The 24,199-nt window shown below is 39.1% G+C and overlaps 1 protein-coding gene and 1 long non-coding RNA gene across 51 annotated transcripts in view; one reads left to right on the top strand and one right to left on the bottom strand.

The window, feature by feature from the left end:
- Positions 1 to 2,301, top strand: part of LOC139796229 (uncharacterized) — a 45,695-nt gene extending 43,394 nt beyond the window's left edge. The window contains exon 4 of the long non-coding RNA XR_011725898.1: positions 2,062 to 2,301. This is a non-coding gene — a long non-coding RNA (uncharacterized lncRNA). The remainder of the gene's footprint in view (positions 1 to 2,061) is intronic.
- Positions 1 to 24,199, bottom strand: part of ANK2 (ankyrin 2) — a 301,049-nt gene that overhangs the window by 40,449 nt on the left and 236,401 nt on the right. For 16 of the 50 annotated variants that reach the window (XM_071744070.1, XM_071744078.1, XM_071744064.1 and 13 more), the window contains 7 exons: positions 23,720 to 23,800; positions 15,382 to 15,526; positions 13,478 to 13,489; positions 10,114 to 10,216; positions 9,416 to 9,519; positions 5,971 to 6,012; positions 5,060 to 5,095 (listed from right to left, as the gene is read on the bottom strand). In XM_071744070.1, coding sequence (XP_071600171.1) covers positions 5,060 to 5,095; positions 5,971 to 6,012; positions 9,416 to 9,519; positions 10,114 to 10,216; positions 13,478 to 13,489; positions 15,382 to 15,526; positions 23,720 to 23,800 — 523 coding nt within the window. The remainder of the gene's footprint in view (positions 1 to 5,059; positions 5,096 to 5,970; positions 6,013 to 9,415; positions 9,520 to 10,113; positions 10,217 to 13,477; positions 13,490 to 15,381; positions 15,527 to 23,719; positions 23,801 to 24,199) is intronic. The other 34 variants (XM_071744083.1, XM_071744085.1, XM_071744106.1 and 31 more) reach the window with 10 other exon arrangements.

The following is a 24,199-nucleotide window of genomic DNA, read 5'->3' as shown; positions in this document are numbered from 1 at the left end:
ACTGCGTCCACTCCTTGTCCACACAGCCACAAGTGAACTCCACATGCTGTAAGAACACAACACCCAACACACCGTGCAGATCAGACCAGAATGGAGGATGGAGAGGGAGCCACAAGCGCCAGTCAGCAGCACACCATGCACCACGGATGTCAGTCCTTCTCACACATGCAGTCTCCTATTCTACTGCCATTCAGATACCTCTAGGTTTTGTTTAGTGTAAAAGTCTGGGTAGTACAACCATTAGCTCATTCCTTAGAGGTTGGTGTTTCTGTGGTTTTAACAAGGGGGAAAAAGAGAGAATGAAAACATTTTACAGCTTCGATTCTCCGGGGATTCATTTAGAATAAATGGGAGTTTCCTTGAGAAAATAACAGACTTCATACATTTTAAATCACAGGTGAAAGAAGAGCTTAAGAGATACTAAACACTCAGCTGCTACAGGAGTGTCCTATGGCTTGCATTGCAATTTTCCTGTAACTGCATGAAGTTGTGTTATTCAAAGTGGTTCTGAATGTTTCAGAAAATGGGTCCCAGTCTCTGTTATAATAGAGGTTCCTCTGTTATATTATAGAGGTAGGTAATGACACCCAGTGCCCCAAGAAGAGCTTCACATTTTGATTCTAAAACTATGAGCAAGAGAAATACTACCCCACAATTACCAGAAGGTAATGAGTGTGCTTCCTGAATTAAATTAGCATTCACATTTTTCATTGTGTAAGCTGCTGTGAATGTAACTTTCAGCTTTCAGTTAATTTCATTACTGATGGAACACTCAAAATTGTACACTTTACCAACAGCATCACCTTCTGCTCTCCCATCACTGAAATATTTCTGCTGCCTTATGTCCCCCTCAGCTCATCTCCCCAGTGTCTCACCAGTGCCACACCCACTGTTAACTGCTAGAAAAATACATACAAAAGGTAAGGGTCCAAATCTGACATTCCCCCTTCTGAATGTGCCTGCTGGGTCACAACAAGGTCTGGCAGTGAATCTAGCACAAGGTCCATCAGTCACTGAAACCAACTATTGCTCCAAAGAGTGGAAAAATAGGCAAACATAAGCATCATTGGAAGGTGGGCACAAATTTAACAATGGTTAGGATAAAACCAGTAGGATATTATTATTATTATTATTATTATTATTATTATTATTATTATTATTATTATTATTATTATTATTATTATTATTATTCACTGCAAAACCAGCTATTTCTATCATAAAGATCTCATGTATTTACTAAATAGGAAGATTCAATTTGGCAAGCAGGAATGTGCATCAGAGAATAACACCAAAACCCAGATTTGTGCCATATCACTAAATCAGGGGGGAATTCCTGAAGAGTTCTGTGACTTCTGGATGAGTCTGAAACCACCAAAGCAACAGCAATTCCTTCACCAGGTGCTGGGCAGCAAACCCAGAATAGTGTGAGGAGGGCATAGAATGAGTAGTGCCAATCATCACCCTAAATATGGAGCAGCCAGCTATATACTACTAGGAAATTTCCAGAAAACAAATTTTGGAAAACTTGCATGAATACAGTGCAAAAGGAAATTCTTCAGCTCCAGAGCAGAGGCATAAAAATCTGAAAGGGTAGCACAGTGCTCCAGGGTTTGTAGAGCTGACATATAATGTCAGAATACATTTTTTCTCACCATACCACCCTGTTTATTCCCCAACCTTTGGCCATGTTTACTTTCTCACCCACTTATTTAATCCGATTTTTTTTTAACTTTTTTTTTTTTTTTTTTTCCCCCAAATCAGCACATTTCACGTGATCTTCTGAAGCAGAGCAGCCTCTTTTTGTGCCTATTTGCTATGTATTAGGGCATCCAGATGGTAACATTACTGTTTCAGGAGTGGGAAAGCTTTGAAGGACTTTGTATATCCTTTTTTTGAAGGACTTTGTATATCAATATAAAAATAATTCACACAAAATTAAGGCATGACATACAACATACTTCCTGAAATCTGCATTTAGCAAAGTGAAAAATGTGTACAACTAATATGAAGGAAACACGGAATGTAAATTATTTTTTCTCTCTCTAATGTTTCTTTTTCCAGATGTTAAGTGATGAGGTTGAGATAGGAAGAGATTGTACTGAGAGGAAAAAAAAAAGGATTTGTGGCCAAGCAGGAAACTCAGAGCTTACTCTGTGTTGCAATTGCAGAAGTACTACAAGCACCACCAACCCTCTATGTGCAGAGAATGAAAAGGAGCTCATTAAAGAGAAACACAACTGACTGTGAAGAGCTCAAGAGGAAAACAAAAAAAAAATGGTAAGAAGATATCAGGTAAAACTGAGGAGGAGGAAAACAATATAAACAGGAGAACACTCTTGGACAGCCAGTAAGTGGGAAAACATTCTTGTGAGCCAAAACAAAGGTGGCCAAACTAAGTGACCTGCTTGCTCAAGCAAGGTGTGAAAATTACATGGACTTTTCATCAGCACGGGTCTATTTCAGAAAATGTTTTCAGTGTACTTCCTACATGACTACAAAGAGGGGAAGCATCCTTCTTTAGCACTGATTTCACTTTACCTTGGCAACCCATGGCCAGAACATAAAATTTCAATTAAGGGATGATTCAAACCCAAAGCAGATTATGGGCTAAAGCAAAAAAGTCAAAATTTCTGTGTCAAGACTGACCAGGGCAACAATAAGACAACATTTCTCAGTACTAAGCCTTTGAGTAAATCTCAACCCAAATCACTCTGTGATTCTGTGATTCATTTTCTGTGAGTTTTAAAGGTTCAGTTAGAAATGATTTGCCACACAAACACGTGACCCTGGCAGCCTTGCAAACTGGGTCAATACTGAGCTTTGCTGAGATTTAGCCAGGTGGAAGTCCAACATAATGGGCAAATCAATGAAACATTAGTTTTGGGGAAGTCATTGCCTTTTCTCTTTCAAAGAGAAAGGAGAAGAAATCAGGATTTATTTTTTTTTAAATAAAGCAATTATTTTCCAAGAATACATTCTAGACTGCAGGGGAGTCTCTACATGCTGCTGTTAAACCCATGGTTAGCAGTTAGATCAAGCAACATTCTCTAATTTAGCAGCACTTAATCATAAATTAGAGAGGACATTTAAATCTCTTTAATTTTAGAGCAATTAAAAACTGTATACTTTCTACATGAAAAATATATCAAAAACCACTGGCTACAGCATCCTTCTGGTTCAGGACATACACAGAAGGCCCCTAAATCTTTCAGAGAGCAGAGCAAACAGCACTGGGTTTTCTAGTGGCTCCACTCTGAGAAAACAGACAATATATACATTGGGTTTATCCACCTTGCAAGGACCAAAAGTTGTGGTGTATTTTCATGAGATGTTTGTGTTTCAGATCTGAGCCTGAGGTACTCCCTTTGCTTGATTTTAGTCATATGGAATTAACTTGGATTTATTATGTATCTCCTTGGTTCTATATACTCATTTGAAAGATAACAGCAGGATGAACAAATAAAACCAGAAGTGGACGTGTCAGCACTGGGGGGGTGTGCAAGGAGATGCCTATTGTGTGATTTGTGAAGAATCACTGCTTTGTGAATAGCTGTGCTGGAGAGGCAGAGTTTCAGGTGGCTGCCAATGCAAGCAGGTTGGCACTCAAACACACTTCTCATTCTGCAGAATCATTTGGAGAGCCATGCAACCCTGGCACCAGGAAGGGTCTGTTTAGAACAGGCAACAGCTTTTGAAACACTCAAAACCAGAAGAGGTGAAATCAATCACTTTCACACAGCCAGCTCAGGTAGGACTGTTCTTTCAAACTAGGCAGGCAGGCACACATGCTCACATCAGGTAGCAGGAAACAATAAAAAGCTCAAACTGGAGCACATCCATTGTAGAGACACTTCAGAGCTTTTCTTGTGTGCATGATCTTAAGTTCTAAAAGGCAGTGGGAAACAAGGAGATAGCAGCATTCAGTGTTAGTCGCAGTGTGAAGAAAGAAGCAGAAATAATCAGGGTGCTTCAGGCAGTGTAAAGTGTTCAGCTGGAGAAGGAAAATTGGTAGAATGTCTGAAATTAAAGAAAGAAGGCCTTGATCCAACTCCTGCTGAAGTCAACAGCAAATCATTCAGCTACCTCACTGTGCTTTCCATCAGGCTGTGATTATGCCACACAGAAACAAGGCACACTCCAGGAGGACAAAAAACATGATCCTGCACAGGAAACCACTCGAGTGTTAACTTGTGGTAACATTCTCTTCACTGCATTAGTCAGCTACAGAAAGACTGAAGGACACTACCTAAAAAAGATGGTTTTAACCTTAGTTTCTATTTAGCCATTTAATAATTTGGCAGAGATGAGTATTTAAGATGATTTTCACCTTTCTATGGTTATGTCAAAGGAGATGAAGATGTACTGTGCCAATAAACAGTGTTTGCCAAGTGAAGATCATCTCTTTTGGGAAGGCACCACTTCAGGTGTTCTGTGCAGGATGCAGTGAGCCACTGATTCACCCACTCACTAACCCAGGTCACACAAAAACTGCACATGATGTGAAAAAATTGAATTCTGGGTCTGTACTGTGACTGCTGGTTGCAGCATGGTGGCACAATTTGGAAAACAGGGTGTAGGGAGTGGCTCTGCAATATTTTTATAGACAAGTGAGATAAGGAGCCCATTCTGTAACACAAAAGTTGAACCTAAACCTATCTACAGTGGTGTCTTGAATTACTTGTCAGTTGTTTTTTTTTCTCCTTCCTTCTTCCAATATTAAAGCATCCCACCAACAAAGAAAATGTACTGTTAATTACATCAATGGTTAAGGCTATCTAGGACTGTGTAAGGAGCTTTGTTCAGGTTTTTTTGCAGTGGACTGACTGTGTCCTGTATTCTTTTTTTTTACAGTGGACACCACAGATGGGAGAAAGTGGACATACTGTACAAGAAGAATTAGGGCCACCTGTAACTGTTACTGCTAGCTAGATCCCTTTTTCTCTTAGATAACATGCACTGTCAGACCACTAAAGCATCCTGAAATGAGGTAAGAGAGGAGGATAAATAGGGTGGGTGAGAAGAGCAATGTAGTAAAGAAAGAAATTATGCAGAGGTTCACCTGCTGTTGTCATGATCAAGACATGGAGAAGAGCATCTGCAATAGAATAGATGATTTAACATAAAAAAAGAAAAAGGAAAAAAAAAACAGAATGAGTGAAATGAAGTACTTAAATATTGGAAAAATGAAACAGATTTCTAAATTAAACACATGGACATATACATATATGTGCATATTCATTACACGTGAGAAGGTGGGATGAGTATGGAAAATAAGCCTACAGGAAATCCTGCCTTGTAGCTGGTCACTACTACTACAGCAGTAAAACTAAAGTGATCTGGTTTCTCTACAGATGTTCTCAAACTGGAAGTCAGGTACCTAAAATGCACAGTAAGATCCTGAGTAAATATCTGAGAACCAGATTAGAGAGAAAGCTGCCTGGTTTAGGTATCCACCTCTAAAATTTGGGCCACAGTATATCAAAGGGTAAGGTATACAAGGTAATTCCAGTCAGAGTTTCTGGTAATACAATAAATCATTATTTTCTTCAGCTTTCTTATCAATCCATTGTGTCCTCCCCTTTCTTCCATTTCAACATGTTTCTTGTCCTCCTTTTGTTCCACAGTACAGAATGACAAATTTCCAACTTTCTTTGACCCGTTCAGGTTCTCTGCAATGTGTCACACACCAGTTGGTTTTCTGATGTCACTTTTGATTGCATCTCTCTCCATTGCCCTTTTCTTCTGCTGACATGAGCAGCATTTGCTGGTAATGAAAAACACCTGCTGTGTTTCCTTATTGTAACTTTCTGAATAATTTGAAATCATTTCAACTTTCAGATTTTAGAAATGACTATCAGCTGGTGGCTGCCAGGTCCTGTTTCCATAAGTATTTCCAGGAAATCAATCTCAGACTGGAGAAAAACAATGTTATGGATTCAAAATGCAACACTTGAAATATGTTCTGTTTACCTTGTTAGCAAGGATCCAGCCTCCTTTTTGGCAGACATGCAGCTGAGAATGATAATTCATGTTATTTGTCACAGTTTGAGCTGTCCACACCCTTATCCTTCTCCTTTCTTCGTTGATGGAAGCAACAACTTCCAGAAACTTAAATTCTCTAATAATATCCCACCTGTTTAATTTTGTCAGACACAAGTACTGATACACATGGATCATCTAATAGTCAAATGGGAAGTTTTTCACCAAAAAAAAAACCCATTATCTTTCATTAAATAGGAGTTCTACTGTGAATAAGTGAACAAGTTGGAAAAACTACAGAACTGCTCCATATCTTGCTCTAGAACACAAAACCAAGTTAATATCCAAGCAGGAATGAAAGCCCCTTCCTCACAGTCCCATGGTCCTGACACTAGGCCAGATTTGCCTTTCTTCTTATCTACCACACCTTTGTGGATCTGCTGGTGAAATTTTTAGAAATACAATCTATACTAAATCATGGAAATTTTTTTCACTCTATCACCAGAACCCAGGTATGAAAACAACATATTTTTGCACGTAATTTCTACTTCAAAATCTTATAGTGAGCCTTATCTTTACCATTCTCACTAACTACTGTGGGAGATGGAGACAGGAAGGTGATACTGTCAAGCCATGTTTGAATGCTCTAAGTGAAAAAAAAACCTTTCAGTTCTGTGGAGTTTTACCTTCCAACTTAATGAAAATATAAATAGGATACTGTGAGGTATGAGAGCAGAACTGTAGAACACATTGGCATTTATATAGGCATCATGCTTGAGCAGGAAATTATACATAATACACCCTAATATTATCAGCAAAGTGATAAAACTCTTATTAGATATAAAAATCTTATAAATTATTAGATAAACTATTAGATAAAAATCTTATTAGATATTTAGCACCCCAAAATTCTGGTGTTTTCAAAGATTCTTTAACTTTGCTCAATATGTAAGATTGGATATTTTATCAGGAGAAGCAAATGTGGCTTGCTAAAAGGAAGTTTAAATGCAGGAATTTATGCTTTTTCCTTCAGCTAATGTATGAAAGTATTTGGAAACTGTTAAATGTCCAGGAGATGTTTCTGACAAGAATGTGAACACCAGAACATTACCTCTTAAGAGATAATAATATTCTTGGTTTTGAAATGGCTGCCAAAGACTCTGACCAAAAATCTTGCTTTTCTTTCCTTATTTATGAAATTATCAACATACTGAAAGTTACATTTGAATTTTAAATGGACAGTTAAGAGCATTTTCCCTTTCTGAAAATTAAGACACAGGAGAAGTTTTAGTGAGTTAGGCAAAGACTGGAATATATCTGTGAAACTCCATACCAAGAGAACAGTTCTCTACAAATTTCATCTTTTTGCTTGGGGATGCTACACTGGTCCAAATAAACCCTTCCTCACGATGGGAGATCAGTAAGAACCCAACAGTCTGGAGACAACCACTGAAGTAGGGAGAGAAAAGTGTAATTTTTTTTTTCTCAGATTGCACAGAATACAAAATTAAACTCATCTGTGCCAGATAAACCACTGCCCAATACTTTGCTGATGTGTTGTGTTATAAAACCAGTCTGAATTCCATACATCCCCAGTGTCTGGGGCAAAGCCAAGGCCATGCCCTTGCTTAAAGCCACCAGCAATGTTTCTATAGGATTTCTTTTCAAACATTCAGAGTTTTCTTTCAGGAGGGAGATGCTGCTTCAGTGTGTGCACCTGACATGTCAGCAGCACTGCTAGCTCCTAGGAAGTGACTAGGGTCACCCTCTAGGTGACAACAGGGGTGCAAATGTTGTTATTTCAGCTCAGGGAACACAGCAGTCAGGCATACATTACTTCTATGACTGGTTCACTTTAAAATAAGGTCTTATAGAATACCTCAAGTAGTCATTGTATTTTCCTAAAGAACAAGATGTAAACAAGAGGCACCCCAACAGTTTATCCTGGCTGAATGACTTGCACAAATCTAAGCAAGATAAAAAGAAATGCTCTACAGTCTTTTCCAATGGCTGAGAAACCATTCTTACAGGTTTCTTTATTGCAATATTTGGTGGCAAGTCAGTTGGTATGCATGAAAATTAGAATATAATTTGTGTTGTTTTAAGTGTCACTATTTTATACGAGGCTGCAGAGAGCATTGCTCCTACTGCAATTAATACTCTCATCCTACCACTAGCATCCTGGTCAGCCAAAAAGACTTAAATATCACTAATATTAAAACAAAAAACCAACAAATCCAAGAACACATCCAAGAACTAAACGCCACCCTTCTCAGAGGTATTTAGTTCATCCTCTGCAATCAGAGGAAAGTCCTACCTTTCTGAAAGTAAAAATACAGCCTTTGGAAAAAGTTTGTGAACTATTTAGGGCTAGAATAAGCCACCTAAACAATTTTTAGGCTTACACACTGGCATATGTACAAATACATACATACTGTCCACATGAAGTATTTTTATTTGTTAGTTTCAGAGCTCAAGAAAAGCAAATCCAAACAATGCTGGTCCCAACCAAACATGTTCCTTTTCTAAATCAGTACTGCCTGCCAGTCCAAATGGGACTCCAGTGGTATTTTTCAAGAGATAAGGACTGTGAGATTGTTGTAAACTCATTGGAATCTTTCTCCTTGTGCTGTCCAGCCATGCTGCATACAGCACAGCTCCACAGACACAAAATGCTTCATCATTTTGACATTATTTTCTTATGAATTCATCTGCTCATGCCCCATCAAACCTGACAACAGGACACAAGTGTAGAATTCAGTGTAAAGAGTAAAAGTACTTAAAACACAGCAAGTAAGAGTAATTTTGAGGCCAACCAGCATAAGCTTTGCAAGTATGAATTTGGCTGGGCCTGCATTCTGTCCTGTGACTCCATTTCAGTGAGCTTGCCAAGTGCAAATCCTTACAGAGTGTCCCTTGTGAGCATATAGCAGCATAGTGACCAAATCTGTGTAAAGTTTAAGTTCCTGTAACTTAAAATCCTTGGTTTCTTTTTTTAGGTAATTGTGACAAACACTTGGTGTTTACCTAAACTATGCTTAGTAAACTAAGTCAGTGCTTACCTGAACTATGCCACTCATGATGTGGAGTGATTAGGTCCTTGGACTCAATTAATACTAACTTTTAAAAGATGCTGTGTTTATTTCTATTTCTACACAAAATTCACACAAATACCCATAGACAGTAGCCAATTCTCTCATTCATTCCTCTCGAGCCTGACTTATTTGTGGTGGTTTCAGTGGGTAGTTCTGGTACTCAGGATTGCTTGAGTGTCAAAGCTTGAGATTATAACCATTTATTGACAGCTCTAGGAGGCAATGAATTAAAATATAACTCCCAGTTAAGCATTAGTTGAAGCTGCTGCCACTGCAGATATCCTATTTCTCTCTCTTTTTTTAAAAAATTTATTTATTATAATGCTCATTGATACACTCACCCTGAATGAATAGGGCTGGAAGAAAGAGCCACATTGTCCAAGTTTTCAGGCCCCCAGCTTAAGCGATACGAATTCTTTTCAGCTTCTTTGGCCAGAGTTGTTACCTTGGTAAGCAAAAAAACCCTCCTTTTTACTACAATAAAATCAATTTGTTAACCAAACAACAAGATGTATTTTGTATGGTATTCCCTAAAAGGTTTAAACGATTTTTCTTAAGAAGGAAAACAATGGAATAATAACAGCATGAAGATATGATAACCCCTAATCACATGTTAATGGTAATCATATGTTAGTGGTCCCAGGGAAACAAATGCTGTGATTTACCAAAGTGGCATCTCCTAAATATATATATTTTTAAAATATAAGCATGCTTCAGGATAGTATCTTTGAGAACAATGGCCCTGAGTTTATTAGATTACCTGAACGTTTAGCCCAGTGGCTGTAAACATAATTCAAAAATCAGTTAAAATGGAGACCATTGTAAAGACAGTCCCTGTACTGCATTCACACAACTTAGCCATTTATTTTGGAATAGTTTAACACTGCACAGCATAATTACCACTAAAGATCAACGAAAATGAGAGAGATTTCTACTAAAATAAAACAGCAGACACGACGTGGTATCATTAATACAACCTAACCTGTCATCTTTTTATTTACCCAAGAGAGAAGTGATCTTCAGGAGGATCTGTGCTTACCTGCTGGCTGGGGATGACAACTGTCTCGTCGATCATGGCACTGTCCCTCAGGTAGGAGGCATGGCTCAGGGTGTGGGACCTGTCTGAACTGAAGGATCGCAGGCTGGCAGGTTGGGAGGATGCCATAGCAATGGATCAGCAGTACAGATGATGTTGTGAAGGTGTCATGAGAGATGGGAGTGGGAGAATGAAAACAGCCTGCTATTAGCAAGGTGATGCAGCTTCCAGGGGGAGGAGGTAACAGGCACGGGGGGGAAAAAGAGCTTTACAGATCTGTGTTGCACTCTGACTGAGGGCCACAGAGTCTTCTGACTGACTTCATTGCTTCCAAATGCAGAGCCTGGAGACCAAGCTAGATGACAGTTTATTTTATACTCACAAATACTTTATACTTGCCTTCGTGGCACAATAGATTTCTTGTAATAAAGAGCATGAATTTCTACTAATGAAGGCTTTTTGGAGATGTTCTCTCCTCTGCTACATCACACGAGCAAACTACTACAGAAAAACAACATGCTGACACCTGAAGAAAAGCTGAAATTACTTTATCTGAAGCTTCATGGAGATCAACTCTCTCCCCTTAAAACTGTAAATAAGTAAACTTGATGTTGTCCCCTGGAAGATACACACAGCAAGGTGAATTGTGGCCAGCCACAAGCTCCTGTGCAAAACAAAATTCTTCCTCTGTGTGCCAACAGCATCTTTCAAGAGGCAGTCCAAATGTGAGCACTGCTTGCTTTGTGAGTACACAGAGCTCTACAGAGAACTGGTTGCTGTAGCAATGAGAGGTGCAAGGCAGTAAAAAAGCTGCTTCCAAGCACTGGCTCAGGATGTAACTGCAGTGTCCACCAGCAAAAAGCAAAAGGAGACAACTACGACACCACAGAAAGACAAATTGAGGAAAATGGGGCTTCTGCTACCAAAGAGCACCAGTTTTGTCCTTTAAATATTTCCTGCAGCAATATTACAATTGTGATCTTTAAAAACCCCCTTCTGATGCTGTATGTGTACTCTCTGCTGTTCCAGATCTTGAGGAATATGGTACAGCTAACTGAAGGAAGCAGTTTTCATGGCTTACACATCCATGAGTAGTACTCAGAAGTGACTAACACACTGATCAGAACAATAGGCCACTTATCTAGATACAGAGATTTTGAAGGAATAATGAATTTTCAGTAGTTTGCAATTTAAAAAGTCGTGTACATCCTGGACATGAGATTTAAGGGCTTTAAATGCAAACCTTCTTGGAAATCATATTTCACCGTCTGATTCAGACCAGTCAGCCTTATTTTAACAATATCTACCTTCACTCAATAGGGGTTTTTTATCCATTTTTAAAAGCAGTTTGTCTTATTTTTATTAGAAATACATGACATTGAAGAATAGCCAATGCTATTAATTTGCCAATGGTTTGTTTAGCCTACTAGATGGATTCTACAAAACAAGTAGAAAATTCTTAGGAAATTCTTGATTTAAAAAACTCAAATCAACAATAAATAATCTCTCTGACATGTTATGAAATATCTTTCACCCAGGCAAAGTGAAGAGGTGAGATGTGTAAGGCTGGTGTTACTTGATTTATGCATTTACAGAGTAAGATTCTGATTCCAAATAAATTCCAAAATTTTAATAAGGCCAAAAAATAAGTTCACCCTAACTGTCTGCATGTGACTTTTCAGAAAGTTATGAAAGAGCATTTTGGTTAAACATTTTCTTGTGAGTTGGCCAGGCAGAGTACACTTTGCTTGTTTGTAACACGAGTACTTCAGTGAACATTTGGTCTTGGGTTGAAAAATAAGCCTCAGTAGCAGATCCCATTTGCCATCATTATCCTTTATTCATTTCAAGGCTTGACACTTTCAGAACTGCTTTGCTGTGCCATGCAATGCTTGTCAGTGCTTCACCATCCAAGTTGTAGGTTCTGCTATTCAGCTAACACCATGTCCTGGAGAGATACTGAAGGGAAGGAGGGATGTACTGGACTGAACTGGTGATTTGTGTGCTCATTTTGTCCATGTTCTCCTCCAAGTACCCAGCACTTTTTAGAGGTGAGCTTACAAATGTTGGACTGGATGATCCTGAACTTCACTCCCAATCAGACATTCTGTGATTCACTGCTACCACCACCACTGCAAGGAGCCCACTACATATCCACCAGGTAGTACCTGGATGTAAGCTACAGTAAATATCCAATATATTGAGGGTCTGAACTTTACCTACAGGCAAGGTATGCACAAGCTTAACTGAGGGCTGCAGTAAATTAGAAGTTTAAATTTTCTACTTTGCTTAATTTCAGAACTTGTGTCCTGTATGCTGTACAAGCAAAACATAGAGCAAACCAGGAATGAAAATTCCTGGTGCATCTCAGGAATGTGCATCTCAGACTTTGAAATAAAGGTACTGCCTGAAAGGACAGTCCAGTTACAGAAGTGTAGTGGCACTGAAGAGAATTTATCATTTACTACTGTAATAGGTCTTTAAGTATCCTGTAAAAAAAAACCCTAAATCCCAGAGACAAACTAATGTCTAAATACAGATTCTTTCCAAACTTGGTAGATGAATATTAAGGGGTCCTGGGGTCAATAACACTACTCAGCCCCAGAGACTGAACTGTGAAACCCAGGAATGCTACAAAGCTCCTGAACATGAAGAGTGTTGCACAGACATGTGCCACCCACCTCTTCTAAGCCCTGAATTAAGCCAAAAGGTATAAAAAAATCATCCAAAAATCAGCTGGGGGACCACGTTGCAGTACACACCCACTTGCCAAACAGAGCTCTAGCAATCTTTAGTCCAGCTGAGTCTGTTTCTTGTGGGAAGCCTTAATTTGTTTCTGAGGCTGGGAAAAGAACCTGGTATCACTGAAAACTGTATAAATCAGCCTTGAAAATGTTTCTCTGTTTACAGACTGAAAAACATTCTTCCCACCTGTCACAGACCAGAAAGGCAGAAGGGACTTAGCAGGAAATGGAGTCTTTTCAAATATTAATGAACAATTATGTCCTGAATCAGGTTTGGCTCTCAACATCCAGCAGGAAAATCCAGCTAGTGTAGTCTATTCTATTTATTTGTTTATTCTATCCCTGTGGCATAGCTGACAGTATCTGTACAGGGATCAGGGAAGTTTCTGGGGGCCAGTAGCTGTGTTATCTGGTGACCTCTCTAGAACAGAGCACTGATGGAGCAGTAGCCACCCCTATTTTTCAAACTCTTTTGAACCTGTAACTATCTCCAGCAGCAGGGTTGTTCAGCTGGGTCTCCAAATCAACTTCCCAGCATACAGCAGCCTCCAAAATGGATGAACAGAGACAGGTGCCATAAAAGGATATAGAGACAAGATGTTTGCATGCTATGGAATACCTACCTGGGCATGGTGCTAATGAAAGCATATGAAAAAGAATGAAGAGGAAAGAGAAATAAAATAAATAGGAAAGATGGTTACAAAAAAAAAGATGTTTTAAAATCAAATTGTTTAATGCATAGGATTACATGAGTCTAGACTGCTAGTACTACCTTGCTTTAGTGAACTTGAAAACAACAAATTCAGTGTAATGCAATGAGAAACAGGTTAAAGCAAAAGCAAAATAATTTAAAGCTGTGTCTGTGAAAATTCTTACAACCTGTAACTTGACAGTGACAGAAAATGATACCATGGAGTTACAAAGATGTACTTTTTTCTTTTCTTTTTCCCCTTATAATTTTTCTTCATTTCAATATAATTGTACTTGATGGAGGATGTGGAATAATTTTCATACAACGCAAAATAAAAAGATCAGTTACATGCCAGTGAAAATCTACTGAAATCCACTGACACTACATAAAAGTTAAAAAATTCTAAATGAGAGCAGAAATTGGCCTAACACTTGCCTGCACAATCATTCCTATATAACATCTTAAAATTGAAAAAAAAAAAAAAAAAAGGCCTGGTTACCATTGGAAGCAACTGATAAAAGGATTTGATTTTTAAGCATTCTGATGCAGTTCATAAACATCCTCTGAGACTTTAAAAGCCACACAGTTGCTTTGTTTTCAGTGGATTCACTTGAGCTGCCTAAAAACCAACAGAGACTCCACGCTTATAAGACCTGAATGAGGAGGGATTTACACATGCTGTGAAGGAAAAACTGTTTCCTGAATTCTTTTGTTCCAGGAGCAATTCACTGCCCACTGAAGTAAACAGAATGGGCCCTACTGATTTCACTGGGCTTCAGAAATGCTGCCAGAATAACAATCAAGACTGGCAAATGAGGTAGGTTAAAAATTCCTTTGCTTGCCAAGAAACATTTTTTTAAAAATTATTTTATTTTTTTTCCCTTTAGTGAACCCCAATTCTAAAGGCAGTAAGTCTGGAGGCCTCACTGGTTTACAGCAGACATTGTGATGCTCAAACAGGAATGCCCAGGTAAGTCTGTGCTAAACTAGAACTGTGGGTGTTCAGTCTGCCAGTTTGAGTACAGCTATGCTCACTGGTGAAGGCTCCCATTTTGGAAAGGGAACTCCTTATTTTTTATACTACAGTCACATTCTCTAAAGTATAAATAAATAAACAGATTAAAGCTACAGACATTATTATTCCACAAACACATCTAGGCTTACCTTCAATTTCTTAGACGTAAGCAAATCATTAAATTTGCTGGACTGAACACACATTCTTTTTACTAATTGTTTTTAAACCTTATTTACAAGATAAATACTGTGCTGTGCCAGTAAAAGGAAAGTTATTGCCTTTCCTGCTAATACAGTCATAATGAAACAGAGTCAACGTGCTTGCTGAAAATATACTTAGGGCCAACCCAGTGTGGAATGACCAAATCCATTGCTCCTTTCTTACTACCTGTAGCAAACTACTCCATAATGCTGCAAGACCTGTGTCCACCTACCCACCCATCCATCCCCTGCCCCATGATTCATGAGCCCTTTCCATCAACAGCTACACCCTTCTTCCCTGGTCTGACCACAAAGCCAATAAAGCAAGATATGCTTTTTCAAGAACCAAATAAGAATTACAAACAAAATCTTCATTAGACTCTTGAGTACAGTACTAATGACAAATATATTCATTTCTAGAGTGGTCAGGGACTAACCCTGCTGACCACCCCTTCCTCCTACGAAGAGGTGACTGCCACTCTGACATGTCTGACAAAGAAACCTCAACGAGTTCATCCCATGCTTCCCTTGGGTTAAAGACCCTAGGGAATGGATTTCAAACATTTATAACAAAATGTGTGCAGAATTACCATGAGAAAGGATAAATTTCCAGGCAAATACCTGTCAGATCGTCCTCCTTCCAAGCTGTACCTTAGGTAGTTCATTCCATCTAAGAACTGGCTGCTGGGTAAGGAGTCATCTCCCAGTTCTCTGAGGTCTTCTGGCCTAAGGTACTCTCCTCCATCTCCTGTCATTGTGTCATCACCTTGAAACCAAGCACAGAAGGGACAGAGGTGAGCACACAAGTTTGAATTTATTTATACACTGGGATCCAATAGCTGGCTGCCACAATAACCAGGAAGGTATTTTTAATAACAAACAGGAAGGCATTTTCCACTCAGGAAACACTGCAATCCACAAGCAATTAATGTATTTAATGAAACTGGCACATCGAGCAACATTAAAAAAAAATTTGAAATCAAAGTGATTAATCAATTAGATTTAGTTTGATTTTTACTGTTGCACATACTGGTAAGGGACACGTTTCCTTGCTGCTTGCTAAAGTCTCTGTTCCTTTATCCCTTTAGTTGTCTGGTCACAGCTTTACTGTATCACAGCCTGACAGTTTCTGATTAACTGTAACTACTTGACTGTAATCTATGTGTTTTCAGCTGAAATGGTGGTTTTTGAGCCTTATGCCTGATATTTGCAAATCCTGATTTAAACTCTCCATTGCCCAAGCTTCTCATAATATGAAGCTGTCTCACCCATGGTCCAACATCCTTCAGCAAAAAAACCCCCACTTATTTCTAAAGCATGGCAATATCCAAAAACTGGAAATAAGCTCATATGCATAGATGGTAATGATAATTAATCAGACATGCAATTCATAATGAATCAAAGTTTAAATGAGCATTGGTTATCTGATATAGTAACCTTTTTGCATATACTCTGAATAACAGGGTTTAAATATTTCTTTTAAGGTCTAAAATTATTTTTCCCCAGGAAATTCTGGCTCTATGAAGTCACAGTTTGCTACTCCCCAGCAGGCTAACAAAACAGATCACATTGCCAAGCAACATGGAGATGTTTCTTTTCATTCCCATTTGCATCACACTTTCTCTCCACATTTTCTGCCTGGAGATTTCAGTCACTTTCCTAATAGTTAATTACAACTGCAGGAGCCCACCAGGGGCTTGGGGGGGCCCCACAGAACTGCACAGCATGTCCTGAGGTCACTGATACCTTCAAACCCACTCCTTTTCTATGCTGCATGGGAAACATCAAGAACCTGAAGTTCAGTCACACAAAGGAGACTGCAGCTGCTACACAGGAACTGCCTTCAGGACCTACACATTCCAGCTGCTGGAATTCCCCCCAGTATGCTGGGAAAGGTTGGCAAGTGGTCCCCATGCTCTTCCAAACTGAATTAATTTGGGCATCAGTTCAGATGCCACTTCTGGGATTTAAAATCATAATAAAGGAAAACTGTGAAAACCAATTATTGCTGCTGCTGCTGGTGCAGCATCTTTCCCCTCCCTGGCATTACAAGCTATAGGAGTGGTGCTCACCACTAAAGGGAGAAATCTTGATATTTGTTTTTAGGAAACAAACCAAGCTAGTTTTTCTACCTTAATGCTTGAGCTGATACATAAAAACCCCATATAATTCATCATTTGCCATCTAAAAATAAGTAAACTTTTAGGCTTTAAGATTTTGTTGTATACACAAGTATCATATGCAAAAATGAGTCTTAAACCTTTTCAGCAGAACAACAAGAGCTCTTGAAAATTCCATCTGCCCACATTAAGAGGGAGAAACTGGGCACAGTTTCACAGAAAACAATAAAATGCATTTAATCATTGCATGTTTCCTGTCTTCTGACAGATGATGCCTCCTGTTTCCTGAGAATGTCACATTACAAAGCACACAGGGCTTAGTGAAAACTTGGAAGATACTAAGGCAATGCTGTTAATCAAACAGTAAAAGGAATTTCAAGTTATATTTCAAACAAACTAGATACTTATAATCATGCCAGACATTCCAACTATGATAGAAACAAAGGCAAAATCTTCACCACTTTAATCACACTGACATCCTTTAAAAAAAAAAAAGCAAAAACCAAACAGAAAACAACAAACCAAACTCCACTCTTATTCCAGCTTTGGCCTCTCATCTAAGAGTTGTCAATAATGTCTCTAAGTGACAGGATCTGTTTTATGTGATGTGAACATCTGCAAACAGTAACAAGACCATCCATGAAGCTTTCACAATATCTTCAGAACATTTATCAGTTGCTAACACAGCTGCCCTGCCAGCAGACCAGTCCTGAGTGAGTGAACCAGAAGCTCAAGTCACTCTCCACCTTGCCCTTAATGAGATGAGCTCCAAAACCAAGGAGCATCTCCAGGTACACAGAGGGAGGCAGGGTGGGAAATACTCACTGAAGTATAAATGATTGTGTAGCAACATGGTATTTCATGCAAATTAATGACAGTAATGTTTTCACCACTTACAAAGCAGTTGGTGACAAATACAGCCCTTGACATGGATGTTCCATGACTTGCAGTGGGCAAGTGAACTTACAGGTAGATCTGGAGGAGTTACCCACTTGGTGGGGGTATCTTCTATATCTTCTATATCTTCTATTTCCTTCCTTCCTTCCTTGATACCAACAGAACTGCAGAGGGTTTGCTCCACAGGGAAAAACACATCAGGAGGCAAAACCCTGGGTGATCTCACACTGCTCCAATTAAAGCATTCTGGTTCAGCCTTGGTGTCATCCCTGCTACATCCCATCTCTCAAATATCTCTCAAGACTTTCTCCAAATTTGCATTTCTGAAAGTTTGGCTGAACACACAGGATTTTACAGAACCACTGAATCTGAAGACCCACACTGATATAGCTGTACTTTATTTACTTCATGGTTTTCTTAAATTCTGCAAAAGGAAGTGATATGCCCTGCCTATGTAACTGATGAAATCAGACAAAAATCATAAATCAAAAATATATCTGAAATGCAAAGTAGCATTTACAAGACAGTAGCTTTCAGTCACATGCAGTTCACAGCTTAGCAAATCAGTACTGGCTCACAGGAGAAGAGTTTCACTAAACTTTCTAAAACAGACCAGGCTGTTGTGGGGTTTTTTCCTTGTTTTTGTGGGGGTTGTTTGTTTGTTTGTTTTTGTTTGTTTGGGTTTGTTTTGTTTTGTTTTCAGAAATCCCTGGCATTGGGGAGTTATAGAAATGTTTGACAAAATAAACTGTTTTAAATCTTTGACCACATCATTCTGGATATGCATCTAGGGAGTCAACTGAATCCCAAAATACAGTTGCTGAGAAATTCCTCTAGAATTGTTTCTCACAAACCATAAAGAAAATTTAGGCAAAAGTTGAAAGAAGAAAAGAAAAAAAAAAAGCTGTGATAGGTACTGCTTTTAATAGATATTGTAATAGATGTTTTTAAAGCCAGCTACAGTGATGTGAGCTTGCCAAAATTATTGTTTTCTCTGCAGACAAGTTTACAGATCCCCACGTGAGTGCTGCTCCTTAAAAGTAACAGATGGAGAGTCCAGCTATGGCAAGCACAATATTTTATGGAATATGGAAGTCCTGAAGCATCTTTAAAGGAATCTATAATGCAGAGCTTCTCTGACACTGTCCTTGGACATCTTCACCTCCCTGAAGTCAGTCCTCTATTTAATGATACACACACTAGACATCCGCATGAATTCTTTTGATTGTCTTTCCCTGAAAAAAAAGAACCCTGTATGTCTATCCTCCAGGACCTTGTGGGAAGGGGAAGAAGCTTTGATTTTGTTTTCCTGTAAATTAACCTCCTGCAAAATGAATTCTATTTCCCAGGTGGCTGCTGTGGTATTTATAAAGACGTGTTGGATCTAAGTAAGAAGAATAAAAGCACTGCCTCTTTAGAACTGGACCAGAACAAGCTATCTGAACCTCCCCAAGAAAGGAGCCTTGGAAAATCATCAGTACTACCTGGCATGCTGCACAGCCTGAGCTGGGCTGGGGCTACTGGGACTTGAGTGAGTTCTCTGAGTAGTTTGAAGAGGAGCAATAAAGCAGATCCCACAGAGAATTCCAGGCAGGAAATGACATGAAAACAACATACAGGGGAAAATGATGGGGAACTGATTAATTTTTTGTTCAATCAGAACACTGCTTTCTTCTCACGGAGAATTCACCCTAAACCAGGTAAATATTTCCACTGAAACAGGAAATTTCCCCACAGTATAAACCATGTTGGGCACACAGCAAGGAAAGCCTCATCCAGTGCAGGTATCTGACTCTCAACAGACCTCCATGACCATGACTGGAGTGAAAGGAGAGGAAAAAAATGTCTTTTTCTTGGTCCCAAAGATACAAAGTATTTACTAATTTGCCTTTGTTAAATCCACATGACAAGTCACCCTCTTAAATGTAGCACTTTTAAAAATATTTGTAAAATGTTTGTATATTAGCATAGAAATTATCTTTTCCAGCCATGTTGTTCCAGGGAACAATAGCCCAAGACATCCAGTGCCTACAGAATGGGTAATGCTCCTCTGACTGGAAGAGACCACTTGGACTACAGAACATCTCTAAGTACTGTCAGAAACCATAAAATCTTAATTAAGGTTAATGTAAATGTGAAAGCAACCAGTTTTAAATGTTAAAAAACCAAACCAATCTTTTAGATGTAAATTAGTCATGAGTGGGAATAATATACAGTAGCTCTAAAGACAAATTTAGGTCAGATGGATAAGACTAATTAAAAATACATTTCTCCTGATTGTGATTTACTTCAGTGACCAAGCCACTGTAGGTACATGTTATACTACTGGTTATAAGATGCTTAATTTAGAGTATGAATTCATTCAGCAGTGTTATTTGGAATTTACAGGGTTTCAACAGGCAGCAACAGCAACTTCAGTCTAACCAAAACCAGTCACTGACTGCAACTTTAACTCCCAGTTTTAATTAAGTTATTCCTTAACTCTTCCAACTAACTACACCACTGCTTCAGTGGGATTCCATGTGCATCCTACAGCAAGGAATTCTGCTCATTTCTCACACGTGCACTGTAGTGTCAGTGTACTCTAAGGCCATGTGTGGAGATACTCAGGAAATTCAGTCATATTTTAGCACTGCTTACTGCTGCTCAGCACGATGGCTGCTGTTACAGAGACTGTTAAGGAAATGTGCTCACCAAAGCACAAAGTGCAGTTACCCTGGATATGGAATGCTACATTTTGACAAGAGAATATTCTTGGGTACCAGGGCATCTTATCATTTAATAACACATTGATAATAACTACATGGTCACCTGGTTCCAGGCAAGCTGTTAGAAAGGTAACCAGATACATGAGGCATCTTCTTCGCGGCTCACAAACCTGGCAAAGCAGTTTGTCATTAGCCCATTCTGCAACTGGAAGGACCAGATAATTGGAGTGACTTCCACAGAACCATTTAGGAATCATCAAGAGTGCCAGAAATAAATTGATGGACTCCACTGGAGCCCCTGCCTGTAAAGCAGTAACTTCTCAGTCCTCTGTGAGCATATGTCTGATCCAGACTTACTCAGCAGTTTGAAATTTCCCTTTATTGATAGTTTCTCTATACTGGAAAAAAAAAAGTCTACTATGAACAAAACCTTTTTTCATTAATAGAAGAGATTTTTTCTTTCTTTTTAATCAGAAATCTGATGTCATCAGGTATGGATCAGCTGTGAGCTGCTTTCTGGAACCTAAGATCACATTTTTTATGTCCTTAAGCAATGCAGTAGCTCAGAGATATGCCACCTTGTCACCAATGCACATTCCTGAAGGGACAGCAAATCCCCCTATTACACAGATGCTACATCTGTGAACACATCTGAATGATGTAGTATCACAATTCTGAGTAAGCTTTAAACTAAAAAGGACAAAAATGAGCAACTCTGTGAGAGGAAAAAACAATCTGACACTGGGTCTTTTTCATACGTAGGCATTAATGCCTAAGTTATCCTATAAGCTATTTAAGGACATGTGATTGTGCTGTTTCCATTTTTAGAAAAACTTCAGCAAATTCAATGTCCTAATCATCTGCCTTTTAAGATGACTTCAATTTCTGTGATTTCTTTCCTTTTTAAGAAACACGAACTTACACCAACAGCATCACCTTGTGTCTCAGCCAGGCACAGAGTTGACCCTTTAGCAACTTTTAGAAGAGCATCCTTCAGAGAGAGATGCTTTTTGTGCTCTGGATATTGCATTTCCAACTGATTTTTGAGATTCCATTGGCTGCTTGCACACCACCATCCACTCAACATTTGTCTATCATTTCTCTGCAGCTGAAACTTCAGCATTAACATGGTGTGAACCAACCTTTCTGGTAGCCATCTCAGGACCATGCTGCTCCTGACAGTGCTGTCCCAAATTCTACATCAGCCTTTCTACTCCCTTCTGTCTGCAAAAGCAGTCTGGCTGAAAAAGAACTTGTCTGGACAAAGAGATTAATTTTCAGGCAGAGCAGTTCTTTGGGTTGGTTCACCACATGGTGAAACGTTTGTGCTGAGGTAAGGGAGGATGTGGGAAAGCTTGGTTAGATCTATGGCAGTTCTTGCAGCAGGTCTCAAAGAGACAGTGAAACCAGAGCTCTTGAAAATTAACTGGACTGAAAACAGAGCAGGAGATGAGGAGGCCCAAGCAGAGACATGAGGGCTCTTTGTCAGCCTGTTTTACTGCTTGGTTTTGTGTCCTCTGCATACAGCACTACACTCTACTCGAGTCACAAAGAAACCATCAGCAATCTGTACACCTCTTTTGCCACACAAATAGTGCATGGAATGAGCAGACAGGAGCAGCAGCTTCCTCCTCAGTACAATATTAACCTACAGGAGAATAGTAATTAAAAAAAAAAAAGAGGTTCCTGCCTTTTCTAGGTTTCCCTGTGTGTCCACACTGACTTAGCCCTAACAGTTGACTGCACTGATTCAGTAGATATCACTAAAATCCCCTTCACAAGATGCTCTGGAGTAATTGCCCTTCACTGCTGTAAGGATCCCCCAGGTGCAAATTGCTGCTTTTGTGGCAACAGCTTTTAAGGAACCAAACTTTGTCCTAACAACTAAGCCAGATACAGTGATAAAAATGCACAGGTTTGGGTTTTTTTTAGTCCAGCTCTGTCTACACAAAGCATTTCTGCTGGCATGTGTTTCAGAAACCACATCACTTAACAGCTAGGCCTGTGGGAATCTCTAGTGTAAAACCCATCCTTAAGGAGAATCACTTAATGGTTTTTTGCAAGCTCAGGCCATCACCTTCTGATCAGTGACTGTATTACATCTGCACTGAGCAGTGCTGAGCAAACAACAACAGAAAATGACCCTTCAGTAGTCTTCCTGGGAAGCAACAGCACAAAGAGAGGATGGAGCAGCACCAGTTGTGTGCATGTGTGTGTTTCTGTGGGGTGGGAATAAACTGCTTCATCACACTGTGCTGATACATCTTTTGCTGGAAAGCCTCATTAATGCCATGGAATAGCTGACAGGTAACAGGCTTACAGCACAGGAATCAGGATTATTCTGGAATCATGCTTTTGTTAGCCTATAAAGTGTCTTTTTTTCCTTTTTTTCTACTTTTTCCTTATCATGGCACAAAACCTTATGAATCCAATTTCATCTTGTCTGTTATTGGGAGGGGTGTTCAACTGACAATGCACATCTCTTTCTATGCTTAACTCTCACACTTGTGAACTAAAAAACCAGTAATCTCTAAAAATAATTAAAAAAAAGCAATTTTAAATTAATATAATCTGGTTCTGTTCAAAAAAGTTCTTAAAAAGAAGTTCTTAAAGCAGCTAAGAACTGAGCACTACAGATACCTTACAGCTAGCCTCTTACAAAGTCTACACCATCACTAAAACATCATACTCTTTATTTAAGAAGTTTTTCAGTCTTCTTGCCCCCAGCTATTTGAAGTTCCTGGGACAAGTTCCATCCACGTAAGGAACTTTTGCAACACGTTGAATATTTTGCCTGTAGAAGTAGATTTTACAAGGGCACCCACATGAAGTGCTTTAACTGTGACCAACAGCCTGCAGCAGGATGGCAGGGACACTGCCACTCAGAGTCTTGAGCACTGATGTGTCAGAGTACCTGTGTCATATCTGCTGTGACAAACAGGGGGTGTCAAATGGTAACAAAGCAGAGGACATTAATTCAAAGCACTGCAGAGCATTAGTCATGCTGGATTAAAGTTCTGCCAGCACATCCAAGACACAGGTAATAAATCTTGGATTTGTGGGCTTCCTTTCTTCCTCCCACCTTTCAGGAAACACATCCCCATTCACACTTCAAACAAATGAAAAGGAGCAGTGTTAGGCACTCAGATTAAGTAAATTCATGTTGCTTCAACACACAAAAAGTTACAACAAACAACCAGAGTTAAACAAGACCAGAATGTTTGTCAGTCTTACTCCACCAACTTCTGCTAACAGCACCTGTGCCATTGCACACTTCACCATCACTGAGGTGTTCATCATCAGAGTGTTTAAAGGCTGTACAACATACAAATTGGTTTGAGAAAAAGGAATACCCTGTATTAATCCTCTAGAAGCACAAAGACATACTGGGCTTTGTGGATTTACAGATAATTAAATGGTAGTTCAAAAGATTGGGAGACAATTGAAGGAAGTGAACATGAGGCTATAAGCAATTCAAAGGCCATTTATCACAATAATTACACAAGTAGTTGGATGTTTTTCAAATGAACAAAACATAACAAAAACATGCCTGAGAGAAATAATTTCACTGAACATGATGCAGCAGAGAATAATTTGTTCTGAATCACATTTTTTGCTTTCATTTGCAGCTTCATAAGCATTCAAAGAAGTATCTGGAGCCTAGATGTAATATTTTCTCAAGAGTGTAACTCATTTATCAGCATAAATCCATTT

Source organism: Heliangelus exortis, chromosome 4 (genome assembly GCF_036169615.1).
Source record: "Heliangelus exortis chromosome 4, bHelExo1.hap1, whole genome shotgun sequence".
Taxonomy (NCBI): Eukaryota; Metazoa; Chordata; class Aves; order Apodiformes; family Trochilidae; genus Heliangelus; species Heliangelus exortis.
This window is presented reverse-complemented; position numbering and strand designations above follow the sequence as displayed.